The sequence below is a fragment of the Pelodiscus sinensis genome, chromosome 20 (genome assembly GCF_052426305.1).
Source record: "Pelodiscus sinensis isolate ZL-2025 chromosome 20, ASM5242630v1, whole genome shotgun sequence".
Taxonomy (NCBI): Eukaryota; Metazoa; Chordata; order Testudines; family Trionychidae; genus Pelodiscus; species Pelodiscus sinensis.
In genome coordinates this window covers 16894979-16921498 of record NC_143071.1, presented here as the reverse complement: position 1 = coordinate 16921498, position 26520 = coordinate 16894979, and the positions used below count along the sequence as shown (strand labels likewise).

The 26520-nt window shown below is 48.8% G+C and overlaps 1 protein-coding gene across 3 annotated transcripts; it reads left to right on the top strand.

Annotated features, from left to right (window-relative positions):
* Positions 1 to 77: 77 nt before the first annotated feature.
* LOC102445430 (uncharacterized) lies at positions 78 to 26079 on the top strand. 3 transcript variants are annotated; one of them, XM_014574607.4, is made up of 6 exons: positions 78 to 5231; positions 5327 to 5576; positions 8454 to 8575; positions 19226 to 19324; positions 21636 to 21800; positions 24268 to 26079. In XM_014574607.4, exons 2-6 carry the CDS (start codon positions 5444 to 5446, stop codon positions 24412 to 24414), a joined length of 666 nt encoding a protein of 221 aa, XP_014430093.1. In that variant the 5' UTR covers positions 78 to 5231; positions 5327 to 5443; the 3' UTR covers positions 24415 to 26079. The 3 variants fall into 3 exon arrangements, with proteins under 3 accessions (XP_014430093.1, XP_014430096.1, XP_014430092.1); XM_014574610.4 differs by having other exon boundaries at positions 78 to 5576; positions 8457 to 8575; XM_014574606.4 differs by having other exon boundaries at positions 78 to 5576.
* The last annotated feature ends 441 nt before the right edge of the window (positions 26080 to 26520 follow it).

The following is a 26520-nucleotide window of genomic DNA, read 5'->3' as shown; positions in this document are numbered from 1 at the left end:
AGATGTGATGCAGAGCCGGATCAGCTGGCCCCATCCTGAGGAATCCCCTGAGGGCCTGACACTCACTCGCGTGCTTTGTTTCAGTCCCTTCTCTGAACACCTGCTCACTCTGTTGACCACACTGCAGGGGCCACAGAAGGAAATGAAACCGTGTGTAACAACTTTGCACGGCAGCCCCTGTTGACACTGTCCTCAAAGCCTGGAAACGCTCTTGAGTGTTATTTAGGGAGTTTCAGCATCTATCACCCATTTCAGGAAGCTTCATTCTGCAGCTCCTGCTGCTAGCACATTTGCCTCTGATGATTTTATTATTATTGTTTTGTTCCTTGGGCAACTGCTGCTTCTACATCTCGACATCACTTGAAACCTCACTTGAACCTGACAGGCAAGCCGCACGTGGGGTGGGGTGCTTTGGAAGGGGTGGGATAACTGCAGACTTAGAATGCAGCTGGAGGCAACGGGTGATTTTTATGGCCCACGGAGTTTCCTCGCCACCGTTTGCTCCCTACTAACAAGGCGGGGATATGTGCTATATAAAAACTGACATGCCTGGAGTTGAGCAAACACGGGCAGGATCCTGCGGAGTGTTGGGTTCTGTTCTGGGCCATACATGGTCTCCTTGGAGCCTTGTCCAGCTCCCTTGACATGGTAGTGACTCAATTTTCCAGGTGTAGGATGGCAATACTGCTCCTGACCATGTTTCACTTGCCCATGCAGAGTGAGGCTTGTTCCTGAATGTGTCAGCTAGTGGAGCTCATCCAAGGGGAGCGCTGGCTCCTATTAATACATTCATATCCCTTTTATTAGCCACCCTGTGCGTTGCTACACCCCAGGGCGCAAAGAGCTGGCTGCCTGCCTGCACTATCAGAACCACCTTTTAATGAGTCTGAGGAGAGCTGAGCGAGGAAATGCTACATGGTTTCCAAGCAGTTGGGAACCAGACTAACAGCACCACAGAGACCATTCCCATTTAATGGGTAAATAGCACCAGATGCATTAAACAAAAGCTGCTTTTTGTTCTTCCCACGCTTTTGCTTGATCTTCTGTGCGTCGCTACAGCCAAGCCCACTCGGCCCCAGCGTATCCCTGTGTTCCCGGAGTTGAATGGGAGCTCGTTCAAGAGTGCTGTGCTTTAAACACTGCCTACGTCCGTTCTGGCTCAGAGTTGGAGCAAGTGTCTTTGGTGGATTTCAAAGCAGGCTGGGGGGGGGGGGGGGATTTTCTCTGCCAGGGCTGTGACTTCACTTTTATGATTTGTCTTAGGGCAGTCCCCAGTGGCCTGAACTGAGAGCACAGCTCCACTGAGCCAAGGGTTGAAGTGTGGGGTTGGTTGTACAAGCAGTCCCTGCCCTTAAGATCCTAGGCTGCGTCTACACTACATTTTCTCATGCTTCATTCCGATCTGTTTTTGCACAAGAGTTTTTGTGCAAAAACAAGCCATGTAGACATTTCCTTTTTGCGCAACCTCCCCTTTTTTTACACAGTGATAGAGATGTAGCCGTGTTAGTCTGGTGTAGCTGAAACAAAATACAGGACTATGTAGCACTTTAAAGACTAACAAGATGGTTTATTAGGTGATGAGCTTTCGTGGGCCAGACCCACTTCCTCAGATCAAATTGTGGAAGAAAATAGTCACAACCATATATGGGTGGGGAAAAGGGAGCCGAGCAGGCTGCTGGGCCACTCCGCTTGTCACTGCCCACATGGTGAGTGGAGGGGAGGGGAACCCTGCTGCTGCTGCACCAAGCCCCCAAACTGTCTCAGGCTGTGTTGTTTGGGGTAAAGTGGAGCAGGGCCAGGGCTGGAGAAAGGAGTCAGGTAGGTCCTGCAATGTGGGGGGGGGGGGGTTGTCCTGGACCCTGTACCTGGGGCCTTCTGGGGGAGGGGCCTCAGGCCCTGTGCCCCATGCCCTCCTTGGGCTCAGGGATTTCAAACTCAAGGCCTGCAGGCAATTTGCTGCCCTACCAGTCCCACAATCTGGTCTGCACTCAGCTGCCAGCCCCAGAGCTGTGTGTCTCTATATACCCTTCCCCCAAGCCCAGCCCCTGCTCTGCCCTTCCCCCATGGCACCTGTTCCCTCAAGCCCCCCTCCCCTTAGACATGGCCTGGGAAACATGACAGCTCAGGCTGCTGCGTAGCTCTGCAGGGACACTGACCCCCTGCTGCTGGCCCCAGCCCACCCCAGGCACCTCTGGCTGACCTGTGTCTGGGGGACTGTCTAATCCATAGGACAGTTCAGGGCAGCTGCCATGGGACCCCCCCCCCAAATCACAGGACCTGGGGCAGACACCCTGAGCTGTCCAATAGATGGGACGGCTCTACACACAACTCCCTTGGGCCGTAGGGCTGTGCTAGCAGTAACATGGATCTAGGCACTGGAAGCTGCTCTAGCCCCGCTGTGTAGCCAGTGGGCGCCTGGGATGTGTGTGCAGGAAATGCATGGAGGGAAATGTACAGAGACCCCCACCCCTCTCTTGGAGCCCTGCCAGAGGAGGGTGCCTGCTGACTCACTAGGAGAATTTGGGGACTGGCTCTAAGGTGAGTTTTAGACCTTGGTCTAAGTAGACAGACACAGAGTAGGAGGAGAAGCTGAAGCACATGGAAGTGAAGTGACTTGCCCAAGGTCACACAGCAAATCAGTGGCAAGCTGGGAATAGACCCCTCTCCCTCTTCCCCCCCCCCCCCAGGTCTCCTGAGCCTACTCCTGTTTCCTGTGTACTGGACTCAGACTACTTCCATGCTGCCACATATGGGTGGAACGCTCTCTCTGACCTGGTTTGTCTGTCCTACCTACTGTTCCATGTAACCTGAGCACATGGGTGGCCAACCAGGAGAGATTCAAATGCCACCCTGCTGATCAGCAGAGTGTTCACAGCCACCACCATGTATTTCTACTGATGCTGCACACCCTCGCATGCCTCAGTGCACATAAAATTTATTTCACACAGGGATAGAAAAAAAATCCAGGAAAAATGGTCCTATCTGTCCTAAGCCCTCCACACTCAGCATGGTCATGACACTTTCAGTAAACCAGCCAGCTAGTGAGGGGCAGATGGGGACATTGGCACTTTATTTTTGTGGTGTAAATGCATCTCTGATTGTATGTTTCTTTCTCCCACTCTCTATTATGTTTTGCTTGTTGACTTTAGACTGGAAGATCTTCGGTGGGGGGAGCTGGGTTTTGTACATGTTGTAAAGGACCTAATACAATGGAGCCTCTTTCCTTCCTGGGCCTCTGTGTGCTATTGCAATAGAAATATGGAATAATACTCACTGAGGACCTGAAATGGAGTATTGTTCCTTCCCCTTCTTTCTTCTTCCACAAGAGCATCACAATGCTGCTGTGAGCTCCAGGAAAATAATAAGGGTATTTAGTTTTTGTGAAAAGTGTTGGTTATAGTTACTGCTCAAGGCAATATCGCTACATGGTGTCTGAACCCTAATAGAGAGGGATTCTGTTCTTGGGGCAGGAGGAGGAAACTCAAAACTCTGTGGCAGACATTTGGAAAGCATTTGGTTGCTGTGTACAACAAAGGGGCTGAGTTTATGGTGATGGCAACTGTTGTGTGTGTTTTTTTTCATGCAATTTCACCTTTTAAAAAAAGAAAGCTATGTTTTATTACCTCTTGTGGTGAGGGAGAAAAGCTGAAAAACATGAACCCTGAAGGCCTGAACCAGAAGGTACCCTCATGATTCAACCCGCATGGTTTGCGGGGTCTGGATTTTAACTGCTTGGGGCTGGCAATAATATGATAGTAAGCAGCTTTCCTTTGGGTAAGTCCATTTGCAGAACCAATGACCCGTACACGTGGTCTGATCGTGTTTCTTAACATTTGTACCGCACTTCCGTTCCCACATTAACCAATGACCATTTGTGACTGTTCTGTTACCCATACGGTGTAGCTCCAGCAGAGGGAGCTCCTTGCAAGAGCTGTGCGTGAATGCGAACCCTAACATTTGCTTTAAATGAACAGGATTTAAACAGCCTCCAGCCCAAGGGCAAGGGTTTTTTTTGCGGAGGAGGAAGCAGGGGGAGTCGATTGACACATCGAAAGGTAAGTCCTAAGAGTCCTGCGGGCGTAAGTTAAGGGCTCACCTGACGGGTCTTAGTCCCCTGGAGAGAGACTGGGATATTTTTAAAGAGTCTCTCCGTGTAGGATTGTGTGATGGGTTTCAATGAGACACTGTGTCATACTTTTCTTGTATTTCCCCTCTTATTTAAACGGCCGCCAGAGCTAGCACGGGGGAGGCCATTATCGAAAGGGGAGCCAAAGTATTGGAGGTCACGAGGATGCTCTATTCAGGGTGTGTTTGCAATATAGCGGCAGCAGAACCTTCCTCTCCGCCCTCTGCCAGGACTGAAGAGCTGCTGCTAGGTGAGGCTGCGTTACACCTAAATGGAGATCAGTGCAGCTGTAACCTTCAGGCTGATTGTGGCACTAAGATGCACAATAAAATCCATTGATAATGGGAAGCTGGAGGCGTGGGACAGCTTCTCTCTCCCTCCCCACGTGCTGCGTCGCCACAGCAACCGCCGACACAACGTTCCATTGGGAGAATGTAGCAATTTTCACTTTGAACCAATCAAAGCCCGGAGGGATGATTCAGCAGCCAATGAGGAGAGAGCTGCGGGGGGTAGGAGGTGGAAGGTGCAAAGATCTACGCGTGAGCCTGGCGGTACCTGGTCGAGCCCGGCCCGGAACAAAGGAGGTTGGCTCGGTCCGGTCCGTGCGGCATCAGCTGAGAGTGAGTCTGACTATCCCGAGACTGATCCAGCGCCTGGAGTTGGGTTATGCGCTGCCCGGTCCACGCTGAACAAAGCGGCCCGGACCAGAAGTTATTAACCCTTTAAAGGGGTTTCCCAAGGGCGGAGCTCCGGTTCTGAACCTATACACGTTTCTGGACACAGGAGACGAGGGGCAATGCAAACACTGTTGGCAGCAGAGAACTCTCAAGGAAAAGGAGAGACCAGAATCCAGTAGACCCAGGTCAGTGCATCAAGGGAAGGGAAGATCAGAAGCAGTGCACGAAGAGGAGACTCCAGAACTCATCAGAACCAAGCCAAAATACACACCAGAAACTGGTCGGGCACAGGCGATCAAGGAAAGAAGGCACCAAGGAGAGAGCAGAAGCCAGTCACCTTATCAAGGGGAGATGTCACTGGGCCCACCATAGACCCAGATCTGCTCATCAGAGGAAGGCAAAAACAGAGGACAAGGTTGCATTAGCAGGTGAGAACAGAATGGACTGAACGGAGGAAGACAGCTGCAACTGAGGTTAAGGTTGATTGTTGTGGAGAAAATAAAGCCACCAACTTGTTTTTCAGAGGCTGGACTCAACTGAGAAGTGGGTGAGGATAATTAGGAGGGGGCTGCGCCAGCATCACAGGGGAGTTGTTCCAAAGCATGGCTGGCGTTTCTACGTGTACCCAGGTCTGTTTTGCATGAGGAGCCAGCCAGCTGAGCAAGAGATCAGTGCAATGCCAGAGATGCCCCATCATGGTGATGTGCTAACACCTCCTCCTACTGCCAGTGTTTCAATGGACAGCAATGTAGTGGCCATCATCATAGCTGCAAGTGAGTACCCTGTCTTACTTTTGGGGTTCCTTCAGTGGGGTGGGAAGTGAGGAGCTGAGCTTCCTATGTGTTTGCTGCTACATTGACAAACTCTTAAAGCTGTACATGGCAGAGAACAAAACTCTCAAATGTGTCTCCTCCCCAAGAGTTAAAATCCCTTTGATTCCCCCCTGCTTGGATTTTCCAGGCTCCTTTCTCCTCTCTTTAGCAACAGAGGGCCCATTTCTCCAAGTGCTGCTGCATATACATTGTGCCATGGCTGTGAAATTAGGGTTGGGAATTCTATTCTGGAGTTGCTGTGAAAGGTACCTGGCAAGAGAGGGAGGGAGAGCACACCCCCACCTCCGGCACAGCTGGATTTTCAAAGGGACCCATAACTCCCATTGACTTCATCAGAACTGTGGTGCTTAGCACCGCTGAATATCCAGTGATGTGTATGGAGAGTGTGTGTGAGGGGTGGGTTTCACCAAGTGCTTTTATGTTAGGAACATTATTTTTTCTTCTTTTTTCTGATGGACTTTTGGAGAAGCCCCAGGTAGGCGGAGAGAACTTGCCTTTCCCATCTACCGGCTTGGGGGAGCTGTGCTTGCGTTAATTGGTCTGCCTGGAACTGAACATTTTGTTTGATTCTGCTTACCTGGGTTTTTATCACGTGTCCATCACATATTGTTCAGAACAACTAGCATTGAAGCGCCTGGTTTCCAGGTGACCCATTAAAAAACAGACACGCTATTCCAGCTGGCAGCCCGTTCTGTCAACCTGTATTGATTCCATACGGTGGAGCGGGAAATAATTCCCTGCATGTTTCATAAAGCCTCCATCACGGAGGAAGACGGGATCCTTTTGTCCACTTAGAAATGTGATCTTTGAGTCAGGGTGTCTCACATGTAATGTTTCACAGATAAAATCTGTTTCAGATCCCAGAGAGACTGGACATGACACTACATTTTCTGAACATTGTATGTGGAAATAATCCCCTTTTAACGTATCTGCCAGGACCCGAGTCCTGATTCCTTTGTTTTTGCTGCTATATTGGCAACAGGGGCGGCCCATCCATATAGGTGAACTAGGCAGTTGCCTAGGGCGCCAAGTTAAATGGGGCGCCAAATGGTGGCACAATATCATTGAGGGGTTTGGAGGTGGGGGTGCCGATTGCATGGTTCGCCTAGGGTGCCCTTTGCTGGCAGCTAGACTAGGGCCACCCCTGAATGGCAAACACCTATAGCTACTTAATAGCAACACTCAGCCCTTTGGCCAGGCGCTCTCACAAGGGCCTTACACAAACAACTGTGTTATGGTAAATTTCACAGTTCCCTCTTTGGGATCTGAAGCAGATTTTATCTGTGAAACATTTCAGGTGAGACACCCTGACTCAAAGAGCACACTTTTAAGTGACAAAAGTGTTCCATCTTCCTCCCTGATGGAGGCTTTATAGAACATGCAGGGAATTATTTCCCGCTCCACCGTATGGAGTCAATACAGGTTGACAGAACAGGCTGCCGGATGTTTCTTTGTTAGTTGGAATAAATAAATGGCCCTTTGTATCCACAGAGGAGGAAATTTGAACTGGGATGGGGAGTGGACTAAATAACTCACTTAAGTCCATGCAGCCTGTCGGTGTCAGAGCTGCGACTAGAACTCAGGAATCCTGCTCTAGCTGTTTACCTCTCTCATGCATTGTAAAGACATGTCTACACTAGGGAATTATTTTGAATATACTATTTAGAAATAGTGTGTCCACACTGCAGAGAAGCCTCAAAATTAGTCCTAGGCAGGCTCCCTTAATGTGGATGCCACTACCTCGACTCTCCAGGAAGCACTGGGGAGTCATTACTTTGAATGACTCTGGGGAGGAGTTATTCTGAAATAGCAGCAGTGGTGCGTCCACACTACTCCTATTTCAAAATGAACATTATTCCTCATGGAAAGCAGGAGTTGTTATTTCAAAATAACAGGCCTGATAGTGTGGGGACACTGCTTATTATTTCGAAATCACGAGCATGGCTAAGGAATGCGCTTTCTCGTGCTGTGCTTTGTGTCAAGTGATCTAACCAGGGAAACGTGGAACCCTGATCTCTGATCCTGGCCAGGGTGCCCGTTCTCTTCCAATATGGCTATGCTAGTCAGTCTTTCCGTGGGTCCTCCACCCTTTTGTCCTCATGCAATTAACACGAGACTTCACCTTCCAGCCCTTTGCAGGCATGGAAGTTGGGGAGAAAGACAGAGAGCCCTTGTGTGAAAGCTGGAGCAGGAATGTGACAAAACAGGGGATTATGGGCCCACCCTCAAGGCTTATACTCCTGGCTCTTCTGCTGATGCTCATCCAGTCCCTCAGTATGCAAACAGACTATAAAGAAGACTCATCTCTTAAGAGCTGAGAAAATGAATGAGAGTTCATAGTAATAATAATTCATTACACCACCTTGTTCTTATATATGGTGTTTTTCATCAGCAGATGAAGTGGTTTGAGATCCTCAGCTGAAAGGCAAATTGGCTTGTTCTGATGCGTAGAAGGGCTGGTTCCATTCTCCCACGTGAAGGATAAGTGGGCACAGATTCCATTTCAATACAGACCTAGCTGCTCTACCGCCCCCCTTCCCCACGTCCCCCCAGCTACACAGAAGGGACGTTTGCCTCTGGATAGGGAAGGAGACAGATACCACTTCCCATTGGGTTTTAAGCATCCTCAGAAAGGAGAGAGGCAGCTGCTGTTGGGAAACTGGCTAGCAGATGGCTGCGTCGGCCACCTGGCTCCTTCCCCGGAGTGCCGGATAGAGGACGAAAGCGGGAGGCTTTAAGGAGCCTCTAGGTTATCTGTGACCGGCCGGGCATCCCAGGCCAGGTGGTGAACTTGTTTGTTCTTTCTTATCTCGGCAGCAGTTTCTTCGTCTGTCTTCATAGTGGCGATATTGGTGCTGCTACTGCTCTTGTACCACCGGGACCCCCTGTGCTGTCAGTTCCTCTGTTCCTGCCGCTTCTTTCAGAGTCCCAGCCAATATGTAAGTATCCTGCCCACCCGTCTGGCTACGCCTCTGTGTCCTAACCCTTACTTGCAAATCCCTTCCATCTCCGTACTGTGCTGCTTTGGAGCTAGGTTGGAAGTCAGCAACCCTGCAGCAGCCAGGTTAGAGAACCCTGGTGCAGTCTGATCCCCCAGCCAGTGCGATGCTGGATGGTGGTGTGGCCCCATTCATGGTTCTCTTACTGAATGATAGTGTGTTGTATAGAAAGACTCTGACTCTCTCAGCTTCTCATTCATTCTCTCTCCAAACAAAGCCCAGCTAGAGACCCTTGCACCCAAACCTGCCATATTGGACAGTTAGAGTGCGTCTACACGGCAGCGTAGCTCGAAATAAGATACACAATTTGAGCTATGCAAATTAATTGTGTATTGTATTTCGATCTAATTTTGAAATAAATAACCCACTATTCCAAAACGTCCCTACCTCCTTGTGGAATGAGGTTTACAGGGACATCGGAGTAGCGAGCCCATTATATTTTGAAATAACGGGTTTGCTGTGCAGACACAGGATAGCTGTTTCGGGATACTCTGGTATCCTGAAATAGCGTTGCAGTGTAGACGTAGCCTTAGTGATGAAAAGCAGCAGTCAGGGGCAATCACAGAGTTAGGAGAGGAGCATCAGAGAACACCCTGAGTGATTGACGTCTGCAGGGTTTTATTCCCACAGTGTAACAGAGAGCTCCCTCCCCTCTGCCTTTCCTGCCCTCCTGTTTGCAGCCAGGCTTTGCTGCACGCCTTCTCGTCACAGGCACATGGCACAGCAGGAAAAGCTGCTGTGAAGCACAGTGGAAATATAAGACTCTGCTGCTGGTATGCCAGCAATTTGCCACTCAACAGCTTGCGCTGAGGGAGCCAATCAGAGCCAGAAGCCCTTCTCATACCTGGGCCATACCTGGGGACAGCGTTGGGCATGAAAGCTAGTGGTAGGAAAGGCCAGATCATCCAGCCCATCTCCCTGCCTCTGCGGGATTGATTCCTGCCTGTGATGGATTGACCTCCAAAACCGGCAGGGCTCAGGTTCCAAAGGAGAGACAGTTTGGAAGGGTACAGAACTGTTCATTAGGACTGATGGGACCCTGTACTATTAAATGAATAGTACCTGCAGTACTATTAAACTGGTGCCCTATGCCCAATGGCAGCCTGGGGAAGGGAACAAATGGTTTTTCAGAGATGTGATTTTATAATCTTCAGCAACACACTCATGAAATATTTTTCACGCACATTTTAAACTAAGGTGCCATGTCGACTACCACAGTAAGTTCAGAAATTGACAGGATATACCTGGGGTTAGCAAATGCCTGTTATATGGTTTTATTGCCACTCGAATGGCTCTTTCACAAGTTCAGTGTTCTGCTAACAGGTCTGGCAGGCTTTCTCACTTGTAAGTTAACTAGATCCTCCCTGGAGGAAGCAGAAGCCACAGAACAGGGATAGGAAGAGGCAGGTGGGTACATATGAAGACCCAGTGGTGCCCCAAATTTCCTCCGCATATGGCCAGAAAGGCCCTGGGATTGTTGCACACAAGAAAGCATCCAGACAGACACATGGGTATGATGTGACAAGAAGTAATTAAAATTTTCCCCGTTCTTAAACAGATAGCAGCTCAGGAGAGGAAGGAGGCACGAGGCTGAGAGAGAAAGTCCTTCAGAGCATGAAAGGCAAATATTAGAGTCCCACTGAAGTAAGGGCCATCGTGGGCTGAGAAGTCCCACTAGTGGATCATACTGGAAACAAGGGCTTCTTTGCTGACTTTCCCTGCACAGAGGGAAGGGGCCAGGAGACCCCTGGATCTGGATTACTTCACCCCTTTCCCCTCAGCTGTTCCGAGGAGGTGCTCTCCACATTGATATGTTATGGGGAGCTGCCAGCAGGCTCTAGCAAACACCTGTTCATGGAAGCTAGTCTCCTGCTTTCACCGAGATGTGAAAATGTAGGAGGCTTCAGTGCACACACCTGTCACACCTGTTCTTTGTGGTGTCTTCATGTTTCCCTACAAGGTAGGCCCCCAAGAGACCCCAGCAGAAAGGGGTTTTTTCCCCACAGGTAGTGAGCAGCTGTCCTCCTGCAAGTCAAGCAGATGTCAGTGCAGTTGTGGTGAGAGAAGTGACCATGGCCCTGTGACGCCATCGATTTGCTCTTTCGGCTGGTTCAGTCGTAGCTGCTTGAATTTCTACCATTTCCCTTGGGAAGAGGAAGGAAACCCTCTGTTAGAGAATTGTAAAACCAGCGTATTCCAGGGAACGGCCCAGTATTTGCATTCAGATGACTGGTTAGTGAGCCGGATCCTGTTCTTGTTTGCATGTGATTGAGATAATTAAATTCCGCTTCCCTCTTCTGTTGTCACTGCAGAGTGGTGGTGTGCAAGCCAGAAAGAGCCCAAGGTGAGCTACAAAGGCAAAAGCCACTCTTGTGCCTGGCTCCTTTGCTGCACCTTTGTGGTAGTGAAGGATGAAGGGGAAGGGGCTGGTTGTGGTTTACATTTACTATTTACATTTTTTTGCTAGAGAACCTTTGCAGGATCCCCAGATATGAGGCTGCATCTTTTCTTCCCTACTACTAAGAGGGGTTGTGGATTCCTTTAGTCCAGGGGTGAGGAACCCTTTTTGGGTCGGGGGCCGCTGACCCACAGAAAAATGGGTCGGGGACCACACACAACTGAGAAGCAAAAAAAAAAAAATCCTCACTGACACGTTCCCTGAGTGAGAAGGAGAAAACACTCCCGACATTCCTCTCACACGCCAGCGCCTAGGCGGTCCCAGGATAGTAGGTTTTGTGTGCTCCAGCCTCATGGAGAGATTGCAGGGGGGCTGGAGTCCCAGCACAGACTCCCCAGTGCTAGAGGTGGGGAGCCCTGAGCCTCAGAGGCCAGATCCAGGCAGGCCTTAGGTTCCCCACCCGGGTTTTAGTCTGTATATGGCCTTGTTTTCACTGTAAGAAAAGGCGCATCCTTCTCTGCAGGCAAAAGTCTGGTGAAGAGGAGGCTTCACTTCAGTTACCTTCAGTTAAGCTGATGACCAGGGTTTATCTTAGATCTCCTCACTCCTGTGAAAACTGCCTTCTCTGCAACATTCCCCTGTCCCTTTTTTGTTGTGTAGTGAAGACAAGGCTTAAATCTCTTCAGCCCTCCTAGCATCTAGCCAGAGTCCTCCTGCAGAGTCCGCAGAAATGAGGGGCTGATACTTGCGATGTAAACAAACAAGCAGGGAAATTTCTTAGGCCTCGTCTACAGAAGTGGTACCACTTTAACTCTGCTGTGCTGGTGAAAGCAATAGTGCCTTTCCACCCCCTTGCCCCTAGTGCGGACACAGTTACATTGGTGTGAAGGTACTTTTGATCGGTATAGTTTATTGCCATGTGGAAAAGGGGAATAAGCTATATGGGCGTAATGCACCTTTATAGCTGCAACCAAGTAGGGGTTGGACCAGTTTAACTACAATAGAACCTAAGAGTTACGAACTGACCAGTCAACCACATACCTCATTTGGAATCAGAGCACGGGCAGTGGATATGCTAGGTGGGGGAAGGGCTTTGCCTTCCCAAACTGCCAGCCTGGCCCCTCCCACACTCCGTCCCTAGAACGCCTACTATAAGCATATTGGGGGTGGAGTGTTGCAGCCCCAAGCACCTGCCCTTCCCATGCTCCAGGAGAGGAGGCTGGGGTTGCTCACCCTCCTCTCTCCCCATGTTCCAGGTGGTGGGGGGGGCTGGGTCTGCGTGCTGCCTGGGGAGGCTGGAGTCATGCCCTTCTCTCTCCCCATTTTCCGGGGTTAGCAAGGCTGGGGCCATGTGCCACCCTCCCTCCCTGGTGCTCTAGGGTCAAGGAGGCTGGTTGCCACACACCGCCCTTTCTCCCTGGTGGTCCAGGGCCAGAGAGGCAGGGGCCACACGCTACCCTCCCTCCCCAGTGGTCCGAGGCTGGGGCCACATGCCGCCCTCTCTCTCAGTGGTACTGGAGGGAGGGTGGCTTGGTGCCTGTGGGGGGTAGGGGTGGGGCTGGAGGTTTGCCTCCCTGAATCCTACCTTCACCCCACCACCCATGAATCAGAAGTACGCAGTCAGGCAGTAGCAAAGACCAGAAACAAAGAAGCAGATATAGTTAAACATAAACTAACAAAGAAATAAAGGGACAGTCCCGCAGCATTTTTCTTCTGCGTAGTAATGTTTCAAAGCTGTATTCAGTCTGTGATCAGTTGTCAACTTTTGAAAGAACAACCAGAATGTTTTGTTCTGTTATGAACATTTCAGAGCTACGGACAGACTCCATGTCCAAGGTGTTCACAACTCTAAGGTTTTACTGTATTTCAGTTTAAAACATTTTGTACCTCATACCAACATAGTTAAAGCCTACAGAAGTGGGTGTAGACCGTGAGACAGTCTTTATAAGCAGCAGAGAACAAAAGTAAATCTTCTGTTTGCTTTGTAGTTCACCTTTCCAGCTCCAGAGCTGATCTTGCAGGGCAGGCAATTAGGAAGGGAAAAAAACCATATTTACTAAATATTTACAGATTTTTTCTCAAGTCATTAAGAGACAATGGGACACACACATACCCCTCCCCCACAGTGCCATATCTGCAGAGCCACTTCCAGCTGCAGAGGCTTAGCTGGAGAGAGAGCCATAAATGCACTGATTCTGACAAGAAGAGAAACAAAGAATGGATGAAACATAAAACCCCATCCACTTGTAGTTGGAGAAGATCACATGACACTTTTGCAAGCCTGTGAGTGATTGCCCTTGGCCAAATTCCAGTGAGGGCAATTACAGTCGGCCTCCTCACCTCCCCTATGGAGAAGTTCTTTGCTGGAAAAGGTGGGTGTAGCTGGAACACAAACCTGGGAACAAGAAAGTGCCCAGAGCTCTAATCTTTCCCTTGCTAACAAGGTCTTATTGGGGAAAATTACCATCTAGCTGTTGCAAAATAGCTTCCTGTGCCAATATCAGAATAAGGGATGAGTCTACACTTGCAGATGAGTCTACACCTGCAGTTATTTCAGAGTAAGGTGGATTGTGAATTTAAAGTGCAATTACTGTTATGGAATAGCACCCATTGTCTGGACATTTTATGCCAGAATAAAAGTGTCTCAATCCTGTTTTGTTTAATCCACTTCCAAATGGGATTAAGGAAATGAATTCTTATTCTGGAATGAGTGTGTCTACATCTGGGGAGCTATTCCAGAGTAGCATTCATACTGTTCCTTACTTTAAAATAACGTCCTGTGTGGACATGCCTTTGCTTTCTCTGGAGCCTTGGGCAAAAGACTTACCTCTCAGACTGCTTTTATCTACGCTAGAGGAAAGATGCTTCCCACAGCCATTAGGTATCTCAGTGAAACTAGATTCTTGAAACTTGAAAACACTGGCATAGATCCAGGGCTTGTACTGGTTCAAGATGAGTTAGTCTGATTCTAAATTGCTAGTGTATGCTCAATGCAGTGCAACACAGCACATTAATGCCACACTTATTGTAATCTGTGGAGTCCTCAGGGGATGAAGTTTGTTGCAAGCTGATTTAGTTCAGTCTGGGGGTTGCATGCATGCATGCAGCAACTGCACATTACTGTTGCATTCCTCAGTGGCTAACTCCTGCTGCTTTGCAGCCCGCCATCACGGAGCTTCCGTTTATCAGTGTGTCCTCCCCTGCCCTGGTGTCCAGTTCCTAAGATGACCCCTTCCCTTGCTTAAAAATGGGCCTAGGGCTAGATTTAGTCCATTTGCTCTTTGATTCGAGTGCATCAGCGTTCTTGTGACTCTAGAGCGATTCTGCTCCACGGACCCCCCCAACATGGTCACAAATAGGATGCTAGGAATTCTTAAGAAAGGGATAGAGAATAAGACACAGAATATCTTACTGCCCCTGTATAAAACTATGGTACGCCCACATCTTGAATACTGTGTACAGATGTGGTCTCCTCACCTCAAAAAAGATATTTTGGCCTTGGAAAGGGTTCAGAAAAGGGCAACTAAAATGATTAGGGGTTTGGAACGGGTCACATATGAGGAGAGGTTAAAGCGACTGGGACTTTTCAGTTTAGAAAAGAGGAGACTGAGGGTGGATATGATAGAGGTTTATAAAATCATGAGTGGTGTGGAGAGGGCCGATAAAGAAAAGTTATTTATTAGTTCCCTAAATAGAAGAACTAGAGGACACCAAATGAAATTAATGGGGAGCAGGTTTAAAACTAATAAAAGAAAGTTCTTCTTCACACAGCGTGTAGTCAACCTGTGGAACTCCTTGCCAGAGGAGGCTGTGAAGGCTAGGACTATAATAGAGTTTAAAGAGAAGCTAGATAATTTCATGGAGGTTAGGTCCATAAAAGGCTATTAGCCAGGGGATAAAATGGCGTCCTTGGCCTCTGTTTGTCAGAGGCTGGAGAGGGATGGCAGGAGACAAATCGCTTGATCGTTATCTTCGGTCCACCCTCTCTGGGGCACCTGGTGCTGGCCACTGTCGGTAGACAGGATACTGGGCTAGATGGACCTTTGGTCTGACCCAGTACGGCCGTTCTTATGAAGCTCTTGTGTCTGACCGTCATAAAGAAAAGCTGTTTGTGGAGGTTGCAAAGCAGATGTCCACGAAGGGTCACGACTAACATACCTGCTAGTGCTGGATACAGAGCAAGCAGCTCAGGATGGCCAACATTAAAACAAGGAGTGCAAGGAAGACAAGGGGCATTGAGCATCTGATCTGTCCATTTTGTAAAGACCTGGACAGGATTTTACTCAATTTTATATACCCCCTCCCAACCCAGTTTGTAGCTTCTGCTCCCAGCTCTCTCACCTCCTGCCCTCCAAGGCCGACCAGCCATGCTCATTGGAGAGTGACTGGGATAAGGATGGAGAAGAGCTTCCCATTCAGAGCCAGGATGTGGATGGGAGTGAGGACTCTGAAACAGACCAGACTGAAAGCCAGCCTGTATCCCACCCTGCAGCAATGCAACCCGAGTGCCAGCTAGCAACCCAGGCTTGGGAGCAGAGAGAGACAATGGAGGCGGAAGTATCGATGTCTCCAAGGTGGTGGGGGTACTGTGTTACCTGAGCAAGCTTCTGCTCCAGAGCCCCAGGCCTGCAGCCCCCGCCCTTTTCCTTTCTTCTACTCCCCTCACTCCAGACCCCATCTACATTCCCAAGATAGCGGCTGATCCATGAGGGCATTCAGCCTCTGTCTCACGCTACTCCCCCGACCATCGGCCCTTCTCAGGCCCACAATATGGAGGGCATGTACCCATCTGCCTGCTTTCCTTCCCCTTCCCTCAGTCGGCCTGTGTCTGAAGCCTGCCCCTCCTCAAAAACACTGGCTCCCACTGCTCAAAATGGCAGCTGAAACCTTTCTTTTCTCAGAAATTAATACAAGCAACCAGGAGTTCTGGGGCACCTTAGAGACACAGATTTATTTGGGCATAGGCTTTCACGGGTAAAAAACAGATGCATCTGACAGAGCGGTTTTTACCCACAAAAGCTACTGCCTAGGTAAATCTTAGTCTTTAAGGTGCCCCAGGACTCCTGGTTGTTTTTACAGATACAGGCTAACCCAGCTCCCCTTCTGAGACTTGTCAAAAATCACTCGTTATTGAGACTGGTGACAGGGAGAGGAGTTTTGGCCCACGTTCATAGCCTAGGTCAGGTACACACACATATCATGCGCCCAGCATCGGTGCAAAATGCACTGCTCCACGCTGAGGTGAGATACCCTGGAACGCATGCTGTACTATACAGTCATTGCAGGCTCCCAGTCATTTTCCTCTGCTCTTCATGTAGGCAGGGGAGACAAAGCAGAACTGAAGACTGAGGAATTGCTCAGTTTGGGTTCTCCAGTTGGAGAAAACAGCCTTTTCCCACAGCACAGCGTGTAATTCCCTCCCCTTCCTGCTGCAGTTCTGATGAATAGCCTCCCAGAGAGTCTTGCTGATTTGCCCTTTGCCTGTTTGAATAAGGCCATTCTGCCCCTCCTACTCACCTGCCACAGCAGCATAGAGAGAGAGAGGTAGGACAGCCCAACAGGATGGAGGGGCAGTTACTATCCAGTTCATCCCAGTGCCCAGTCAGTGATCCCTTGGGCAGCACAGAACTGCCTCCACCACACAAATAGAGCTCCAATCTGGACTGGACCTGCATAACTTCCCTTCCCCAGCCCTGCAGCGAGGCAGGGCAGCACGTACTGGGTACACATCCCAGTGTATTGCTTCCGTTCCTATGCACATACCATTTACCGTCTCAGGTTTCCCAAGACTGGGCAGAATCTCACAGGGTGAGAGAGGGACTAGTCACAAATACCTATGAAAGAAACACAATTATGGCCTGTCTGGAAAACAAACAATAACCTCAGGCTGGCTTCTTTTTCCCCTCATACTCTCAGCCATGGCATCTGCAATGGCTGGGTCATCCAGAACAGGGCCTCTGTCAACAGCAGTGTGTCCAGCCGCCTGAGGGGAAGAAAGGGAAAACTTTGGCTAGGATGTTTGCAGAATTCATCCCCGAGTGCCACTGCCCCCTCCCCAAATACGTGAGAAGTGCAGGCACTGACTGAGGAGCCAGGAAGAGGATGAAATGGGGCTTTCAAACCCGATTGCCACAGACAGTGTGGGACTTGCCAAGGAAGGTCTTGCCAAAAGAACAGAGTGGTGCAGAGGCAGCTCCTGGAGGCTCTGTCAAGCCAAAACACACTGCTGCAGTAAGACCCAGCCAGGTTCTTCAGCCCGTGGATAATGCAAACGACCAGCACCACTTGCAACTCCTCCCTGCTGTGCAGACAGTCCCCAGGCATCTCCAGCCTCTAGGAACAGAGCTCTCTTACTGCTCGGAACCCAGCTCTTTTGAGCCCTCCAACGCTCCTGACAAGAGTGAACTGCGCCCCTTCACCCCAGAAGCCCTGCAGACAGGAAGAGGAAGAGTAAAGGCACATTCTCGCCTCTGATTCTTACCCATCTTAGCTGCTCTACACTGCCCTGCTCTGTCTTGTTGTTTTAATGGCTTTTTTAGTTGGCCATTGCTAGCTGGGTTTGTTATATGTATTGACAAAGAAGTGTGTTTTAATATGTTTCAGAGGGGTAGCTGTATTAGTCTGTATCTACAAAAATGAGGAGTTCTGTAGCATCTTAAAGACTAACAGATTGATTTGGGCATAAGCTTTTGTGGGCAAAAACTTACTTTGTCAGGTGCATCTGACAAAGTGGTTTTTACCCACGCAAGCTTCTGCCCAAATAAATCTGTTAGTCTTTAAGGTGTTTTTGTTCTAATAGTTATTCAATTAAAATGTCAGGTTTGATCTTTTTACATTGCTATTTGTCATCTCCTAATGGAAACAGTTGAAAATTCATCATTTGTAACTAATTGCTGCATTGAAATCCCTTTAGATAAAGGTGAACTAATCCATGATGTATTAAGAGAACATAGGGTCAGGTGCCTCGTGTAACCCCATAACCGCACAGCTCACAAGGAACCCAACCCTCCCTCCACAGGCTAACAGCTGCACATTGTCAGGTCTGCGACTCAGAATAAGAACAATAGGTATCCCTAACAATAGGAATTTCACTAAGCAATTAGAGAGAGACTGCAGAACTGGAATTAATCTATTACAAGTTTGACACTGTTACCCAGAGCTTGAATAAAGACATTAAAGCTATATCTGCACTGCGGTTATTTTTTGAAAAAAGATACGCAAATTGCGGTTCACAATTTGCGTATCTTTTTCCGCTGTTTTATTCAGAAGAGGCTTTTCCAACATTTGGCCTGTCTACATAGGCCAAATGTAAGAAAAACCTCCTCTTTCAGAAGATCCCTTATTTCTCATAAAATGAGGAATACAGGGATGCCTAAAGAATGCGCCCGCTTTTTTGGAAACTGTTCCAAAAAAGCAGATGTGTTCCCTGGATGTGGCATAGTTTTTCCAGGATACCAGAGGTATCCTGGAAAAACTCTGCAATCTAGACATAGACTAACTAGTTGGTGCATTACAAAACCAATTTACCCTGCCTTTAACATCCCTATTTTCACATCAAAAACTATGAATGGGATACATCCAGCCCACTTAATTAGCCTCATTAACATCAGACAGACAACTGACAGGTACTACTTCTGTTGTTATATCTAATCTATTTATCTATCTTGGTTTTTTTTTATTTCCACTCCAATTCATAGGATAAAGCTCATGATGATGATGTGTGTGTGTGTGTGTGTGTGTATGTGTATATATATATATTGTTAGTCTCTAAAGTGCTACATGTTGGTTTTAATAGTCTCCTAGGTGTTTCTATAGGTTGCCTTGCTGGCTCCTGGAATTGCAAAGCAAGTGTCTGCAGCCAAAGAGTATGAATAGGGGACTTAGCCTATGCACTGAGCTAGGGATGGGGTAGGAAAGCCAAACAGAATGGGAGACCCAGAGAGCAGATCTCAGGACTTTTTACAGAGCTGCACAGGTCAGGGCTGTTTCCAGCTGTTACTGATGGCAACTTCAGCACACTCCATCTCAGTACTAGCAGAGGTTACTGGATATGTTATTGCCTGCTGGCAGCAATCCGCTCACTGTGTTGAGCACACTGCATGCCTCCCTAAGCCCCCAGCGCACACACCGAATGCCAGGACTGTCACCTTGAATTAATTTATCTTTCTTTCCCTTCCCAACATGCCATGTAGGACCGTCCTCCTCCATACTTCAGCAGTAACCAGCGGCTGATGGGACCCCAATCCGGAGCACAGCAATTGGAGAGCGCCACCGATAACCCAGGGGTGCAGGTGAGGGTGCTGTGGGTACAGGGTCTTCCCTGATGGGGTAGGTAAGAGTGCTCTGGGGAAGAAGGCTGTTGTATTAATTTTGATGGACTAAAAGGGCCCAGAGCATCAATGGTCTTTCTGTGACCCTGTGACTGTCCAACATTAAAGTTTTAAGCAGCATTCTGGGTTTGGTATGCAAAGACCTCCATCTGCTTGAGACCATATAGCAGACACACTATTACAGAGCATGTTAGCCCTTTAATAAAGATAAAGAAAAGGAAAAACAGTGAAAACATTTGCAATGTAAAGTATTAAGTAAGTGAAGCTTCCGTTTTAACACCCTGGCTCCCTTTCCCGTTAGCTATAGACAGGTTCTGGAAGGACCTACGGATGTTAAGAGGCAGGTATTTAACTAATTGAGTAGTCGATAGAATTTTTATTGACTACTCAATTAGTCGATAGGCAGCCCGGCTCAGTCCCAGCTCGCACTGGGTGCTGGACCAAACCCCGTTGCAGCTCTGCAATTTAAAAGGCAGTAGGGGCCAGGCACTGTCCCCCAGCTCCTACTGGGTTTTAAATTGCAGAGTTGCAGCAGGGTTTGGTCCCGTACTCAGCACAAGCCGGGAATGAGCCGGGCTGCCCGCTTGCCCGGTTCCTACTACATTTTAAATGCAAAGCCCATAGCGGCCTGCATACAGAGGCAGCAAGCAGGGGGGATGCAAGTAGTTGACTAGCCGACTACTCCCTTATATCCCTAGAAGGAATCCCTCCCCTTTATGAGAGTCCTTGAGGTGGTATTAAAGCTGATCATAACTGGAGCTGTTAGTCTGGTCCCATTTTCCTGAAAGACAAAATAAGACAAACGCACACTGGCAGGGGAAAGAGAACCCCAACAAAGCTAGAAAAGGCGGTCACCTGGGTTCCTGGTGTCAGGATGATGCTCAGGGTCAAGCCAAGGCATACCCAATGGGGTGATGATGGATCTTGGAGTCCCAAGCGAAAGTGGAGGTTGCAGCATCATGATAAAGACGGTATAGCCATGTTAGTTTGTCTCAGCAAAAACAAAAGAAGCCCCGTGGCACATTAAAGACCAGCAAATATATTTGGGCATCAGCTTTCATAGTGTATCTGATAAAGTAGGTTCCAGCCCATGAAAGCTGATGCTCAAATACATTTGCAAAAAGAACGAAAAGTCCTGTGGCACCTTATAGACTAACAAATTTATTAGTCTATAAGGTGCCACAGGACTTTTCGATGTTTTTGCAGATTCAGACTAACATGGCTTCCCCTCTGATACTTCCAAATACATTTGTTAGTCTTTAAGGGTATGTCTAGACTACATGCCTCTGCCAGCAGAGGCATGTAAATTAGACATACCGACATAGTCAATGAAGCAGGGATTTAAATATCCCCCGCTCCATTAAAATAAAAATGGCCACCGCATTGTGCTGGCTCAGCTGATCGTCGGCTCAACATGGCAGTCAAGACGCGGATCGGTTGGCAAGGAAAGCCTTTGCCAACCGATCCCTTATGCCTCATGAAACATGGCCAGCAGAGGCATGTAGTCCAGCCACAGTGCACCTCATTTTTTTATGATAAAGCTTGCTTCCGGTCCACCCATCTCCCACCCAGCAGTCGTCTGATTTCCCTCCCAACACCTGGTCCACTCAGGACCCCACAGGGTAGTGATGAGCAAAACAGCCCATCTTCCCCAGATCTGGTTCAGCAATCAGGCCTAATTTCTAACAGCATCCCACTCTTCCTGCTTGCCAGGCCTGATCTTTGTCCCTTTTCCCAGCAATTCTCATGGGTTAGTGTTACTAATTACTTACACTTGAGCTTACAATGAGGGTAAATTCCTAGGCCCAGTTATAGCAACAGGGCTGCAAAGAGATCATGACACACAGTGAAAGATGCTTTGGGTGTAGGGGCCGGGGGAATTGCGAGATTCAAGGGAGAGAATGAGGCCATTCCTGGGTGCAAGATCAGGATAAAATCCCCTTCTGTAGGAGCAGGATGCCAGAGAGCTTGGTCCTATTGCAGGGAGGGTTTGGGCATGAAACACTGGGCAGAATCTCCTGGGCGTGGATGCTGCAGGCATGGGGCTGCCATGGGAACTCAAGGACACTGTCAGCACAGAGTGCTGGAGAGGGTGTGTTTAGAGACAGGGCTCCACAGACCCTGGTTTCTGGGGGCATTCAGTGGGGTGCTCTGAGCACGGGCACCCTGAACGGATTTCCTGGGCTGAGAGCTCCTCGCTTACTGGGTGCGCTGTTTGCCTGAGTCACCCGTATGACACGTTTCCGTGCCGGGCGGCACTGGATATTTTTAGGGAGAGGAACTATTTTGCGTTGGACCCCCCAGCAGCTATCAGCTCCCTCCCTGGGAGCAGCTGCGCTTGCCGAGCTACGAGAGCGTGCGGAAGAAGGATCGGCAGCGGGAGATCCACCAGATGATTGCCGAGAGGTTTGGGCTGTGGGCAGACCCCTCCCAGGAGGTGAGTGGAAGGCTGCCAGCATCCTGCCTTTGACTGTCTAGAAGCACAGCAATTGTCCCATCCTGTTTCCTGATAGGCCTTCCCCAGCCCTCTGCACTGCATCGGTAGGGCCCTCTCTCCTCCATCTCTGCAGCTGCTCTGGGAAAGGCACACTGACCTCCAGGAAATGCCACAGTCTGCGAGCGCACGATAGATTCCTCCCCTGTGCATCTGCAGCAAGGCCTCCAAAAACCACACTGGGAGAGGGCACAGGGTTGCTGGTCTCTTTGAAGATGGAAATGTGCCTTTGGGATCTAACAGGATTCCAAGTCCTTCTTCTCCCCCCTGGCATCCCTCCTGGCTGCGATGACTGTTGAATATTTCCCCCCTGCCTGGGTTTGTTCATAAATTATAGGCTTGCTCACCTGCCAACCCTTCAGCTCTCTGTTCAGTAGGCCAGGGAGGTCTCGACTGTCTGAAGTTTCTACATCCAGTTGAGCAGGTCAGTCCTGTGGCAACACCCCCAGTGGGATAAGTCTGCTGTACCATCCTCTCCATCATACCTCATCCAGGCCTGTCTAGGGCATAATGGAAATCTGTGAATCTTTTAATATAGTGGGATTCCTCCCATGGGATTCCTTTCTTTAATGGCTGAGCCATTAAGCCTGTATCCAAAAAAAGATTCAGTGCAGTGGACACTACGACTCTTAGCCTGGCCTCCTCATGGCACTTTGCATATGCCGTAGGGATGTAAAATCCTGTTTAATCAGTTAATAAGTTAAATGTTAACTGGGATCCCACAGGCAGGGGGCTGCTGCAGCCCAGCTGGGCTGGAGTGGCCCCCTGCCCACAGTGTGGTACAGTGGGCCTGGCTAGGCTGGAGTGCCCCTCCCACCTGTGTCTTGGGTGGGGGGCTGCAGAAGCCTGGCCAAGCCCACTGTGTTGCAGGCTGCTCCGGCCACAGTTGCTCTGGCTGTGCTAGGCCTGCTGACCCATGCTGACATGGGGGCTGCTCTGGTCAGGCTGGGCCCACCACACTGTGGATGGGGAGCTGCTCCAGCCGGGCCGGGTCCACTATACCGCACAATGGGGGGAGCTGTTCCAGCCAGGCTGGGTCCACTATACCGCACAATGGGGGGAGCTGTTCCAGCCAGGCCTGGTTCACTCTACCGCACAATGGGGGGAGCTGCTCCAGCCCAGCCAGGTCGCTGTTAACCAGTAAGCTTACCTGTTAACCGGTTACATCCCTAATGTGCAGAGTGCATGATGTACACTTATGAAACTGCCTAGCACAGGGGTAGCCAACCTGTGGCTTTGGAGCCACATGTGGCTCTTCGGAAGTTAATACGCGGCTCCTTACATAGGTACCAAATCCAGGGTGGGAGCTACAGGTGCCAGCTTTCCACTGGGCTGGAGGGTGCTCACTGTTCAACCCAGCTCTGCCCTAGGCGCTGTCCCTTCCACCTTTCCCTCTAGGATCCTGCCACTTCCTACCCTCTCCACTGAGCCTCTCATACCCACACTTCCCCCCTCCAGTGTCTCCCACTGAGAGCTGATGCCGGTGGGCACAAGGAAAAGGAGGAGGAGACACTGACCGGTGGGGCTGCCAGTGGGCGGGATGTGCTGAGATTGGTGGTGGGGAGATGATCAGGGCTGGTGTCATAACTGTTGCTCTTTGGCAATGTGCACTGGTATATTCTGGCTCCGTCTCAGGTTTAGGTTGGCCACCCCTGGCCTAGGACCTTGTGAGGCAGAGAACCTGAAGCACAGAGAGGGAAGGGCCTTGCCTCAGAGGGAGATGGTAGTAAAACCAGGATTAGAATGCAGGAGTTCTGGCTCCTTGCTCTGTACCACACATCTCACCTCACCCTGATTCCTCTGCAGAAGTGGGGATGTTTTAATCACTCAAGCCCCAACCCTCAAAAGGTATTTAGGCTCCATTGATTTCAGTGGGAGCTAGGAGTCTAAATACCGTTGAGAAGCTGGGCCACAGCTTCTAGTGATGGGAGCAGTATAAACACCTGAATTGTCAGGTCTGGCTTATAGATACCCACAAGCAACAGCTGGCATTAAGTGCACAGAACACTATAGATGGGGATGGGGAATATGCTAACGCCAATCTTATTTTAACAGAAAAATAATAATTTTGGATGGAAGATTTTCCTGAGAAAAGGTTTTTAGTAGAAATGCTGACAGGCTCCTGAGCTGCTTAGCAAGAGCCACAGATGGGGATGAAGAGATGCAGTGTAGGAGTGGGTGGGATGGCCGTAATAGCTGTATTGGATTTCCACCTTAACTCTTCATAATCTCCTCCTGTACACTCATCTAGGTGGCAGTGTAGAGGGTGTAATGGAGGCCCCAGAGAGTTGAATTTCAGAGCCGTGACAATGGTGTGAATGGACTCACTTAAACCTCTTATATAACGGGGTAATCTTCACCAGTGTTTATTGTTATTCAGCATAATGGACTTTTCTTTCCTCTATCTCAGCTGCCACCCCCCTATGAGCAAGCCCTACGTCATCCTCCAGCCTGCCCAGAACCCGGAGCAGGGTCAGAGTTACCAGACGGACACAGATTGCTGGATGCATTCCCGTCCTCCATCAGCTACCCAACTCAAAGGAACACAGCTGTGTAGAAGGGGAATCAACCCTGGAACACCTCTCCTTCCCTCTGCCACAAGGACAGCGCAAGGCCTGGGACGTCTGTCCCTTCCTGCAGGGCAGAGATGCACCTCATGCCTTCATCCAGGTGCACAAACCATTGAGGACCACTTGTGCAGATCCCAGGCAAAGTAGTGGAAATTTCCATCCACTGACTCCACACACAAGAATGAAGGTTGAGTGAATACCAGGATCTATCTACCAGCCATCTCTCTCCCAGAAACGGTGGAATAAACCTGAAGCCATTTCTTTTCCACTGTTTCCACTCTAGTAACCTTATCTTAACCAAAGACCATGGAATAATCCTCAGTCATTTCGGTTGTATTTGAGAGGGCAGAGCAAAGGTGATGGTCCACCAGCCAAGGACTGTCCCTGAAGAAAAGGCAGGTGGCTCTTTCACTGTAATACACCTCTATGAGGCTGCAGCAGCTACTGCCACCCACTCCAAGGATTAAACCTCCGAAGCTCAGCATCTCTTCCTTAAATGCTTTATCTTATCTACTCCCTATGTTGTAAAAACATTTACTTTATCAGGTACCAGGGGGAAGCCTGGCCTGCCAATGCCGTATGAATGTATTTGTACTAGAGCTATTGTCATCATAGCTAGGTGCTCCACATTCACATCCTTCTGGGATATAAAATGCTATGTGGAGAAGTCTGCTAAGTTCAGACAAGATAAAGGTTCAGCAAGGGCTAGGGTTCTGGGGATTGAACAGCCAGATGCTTCACAATGCGATCAACAAAAGTCAGAGGACAGCAGCATTTCAGAACAGCAGGAGCGGTGTGCCAAGATGTGCAGCTGGGAAAGTGTTAATGGGGATTTCACCCTGAAAGGAGCAAGGGCAGATGAACCAAGCTGATACCACTTCATAAACAAGAGGCAATTTGAGCTCTGTAGCTCAGATAATCTAATTATCCCTGTGATGTTGCAATTGCAATTCAGATTTCCACCTACTTTTTATATTTCAGGACAAACTTTTAAAGTGTTTACAATATGGTAGATGAAACAGAGACAGTCAGATCACAAGATATCTAAGGAGTGACTGAGTGCTGTGAAATGACTGCTCAGCAGACTGACAAAACAGAAGTTGTGTTGTTTGGATTTTGGCCTTGGGGTATGCCTCTTTCACCCTTCAACTCAGGAGCATGATATTCTCAGACTTCTTCCCAAGTTGGGAGTTCCAAACTCAAGTCCAATTAGCTTTGAAACTGTGGCCACATCACCTCCTTTATGTCAGGGGGAGATTGAATAAATTTGTTAGGGTTTGAGTGTTAAAGAAAAAAAAAAAGACAAAAAGCCAATGAGGTTTTCATTTTGTAAGGACACACACTTTTTTTTGGTGGTTACTAGAGAAGGGAAAATTCTCTTCTGCAGTATTAAACCTAAACGCAACAGGATAGTGCCAGTGCCAAATGAAACTAAGGAAAAAAATAAAACCAACCAGTCTAGTTTTGTAGAAGGTGAGTGACAGTGCAAAATATAATTAGAATCACAGAACTAGAAGGGACCTCGAGGTCAACGAGTCCAGTCCCCTGCCTTCATGGCAGGACCAAGCACTGTCTAGAATGAAGGACTCTTTTTAAAAATAACTTGTTTACTAATCTGAGGAAGTAAGAGGCATGGATAAGGGTTTTTTTTTTTTTTTTAAAAAAATCACATTATGCTAGAAATGATAGGAACAGAACATTTTACACACTTATTAAAACCAAAACCTTTAGAATTCAGGAAGCCTTTTTTTCCCCCCCACTGATTCCTATGCCATTGGACAATGCTGTAACATGAGTGTTACAAACAGGAGGGATGCAAAATCCAGACACATTGTTTTAGAGTGAAACTTTAGAAAGTCGTGGTTTATTTTTTACCACAATCAATATGGCAGTTTCCCTTTTAAATATGCTCACCATGGCAGGACGGGACATGGCCGTAACTCCAAAGCTATTTCATGATTAAACATTCTCATTCTCTGCAGCTGTCTTTTGGACAGGGAGCACCTGGAGTTCCCTATTCTACCAAAGCTGACAGGAATGTTACAATGAAACTTCTGTGTGAGGCTTGCAGCTTTGCCAGTACACCCAGAGCT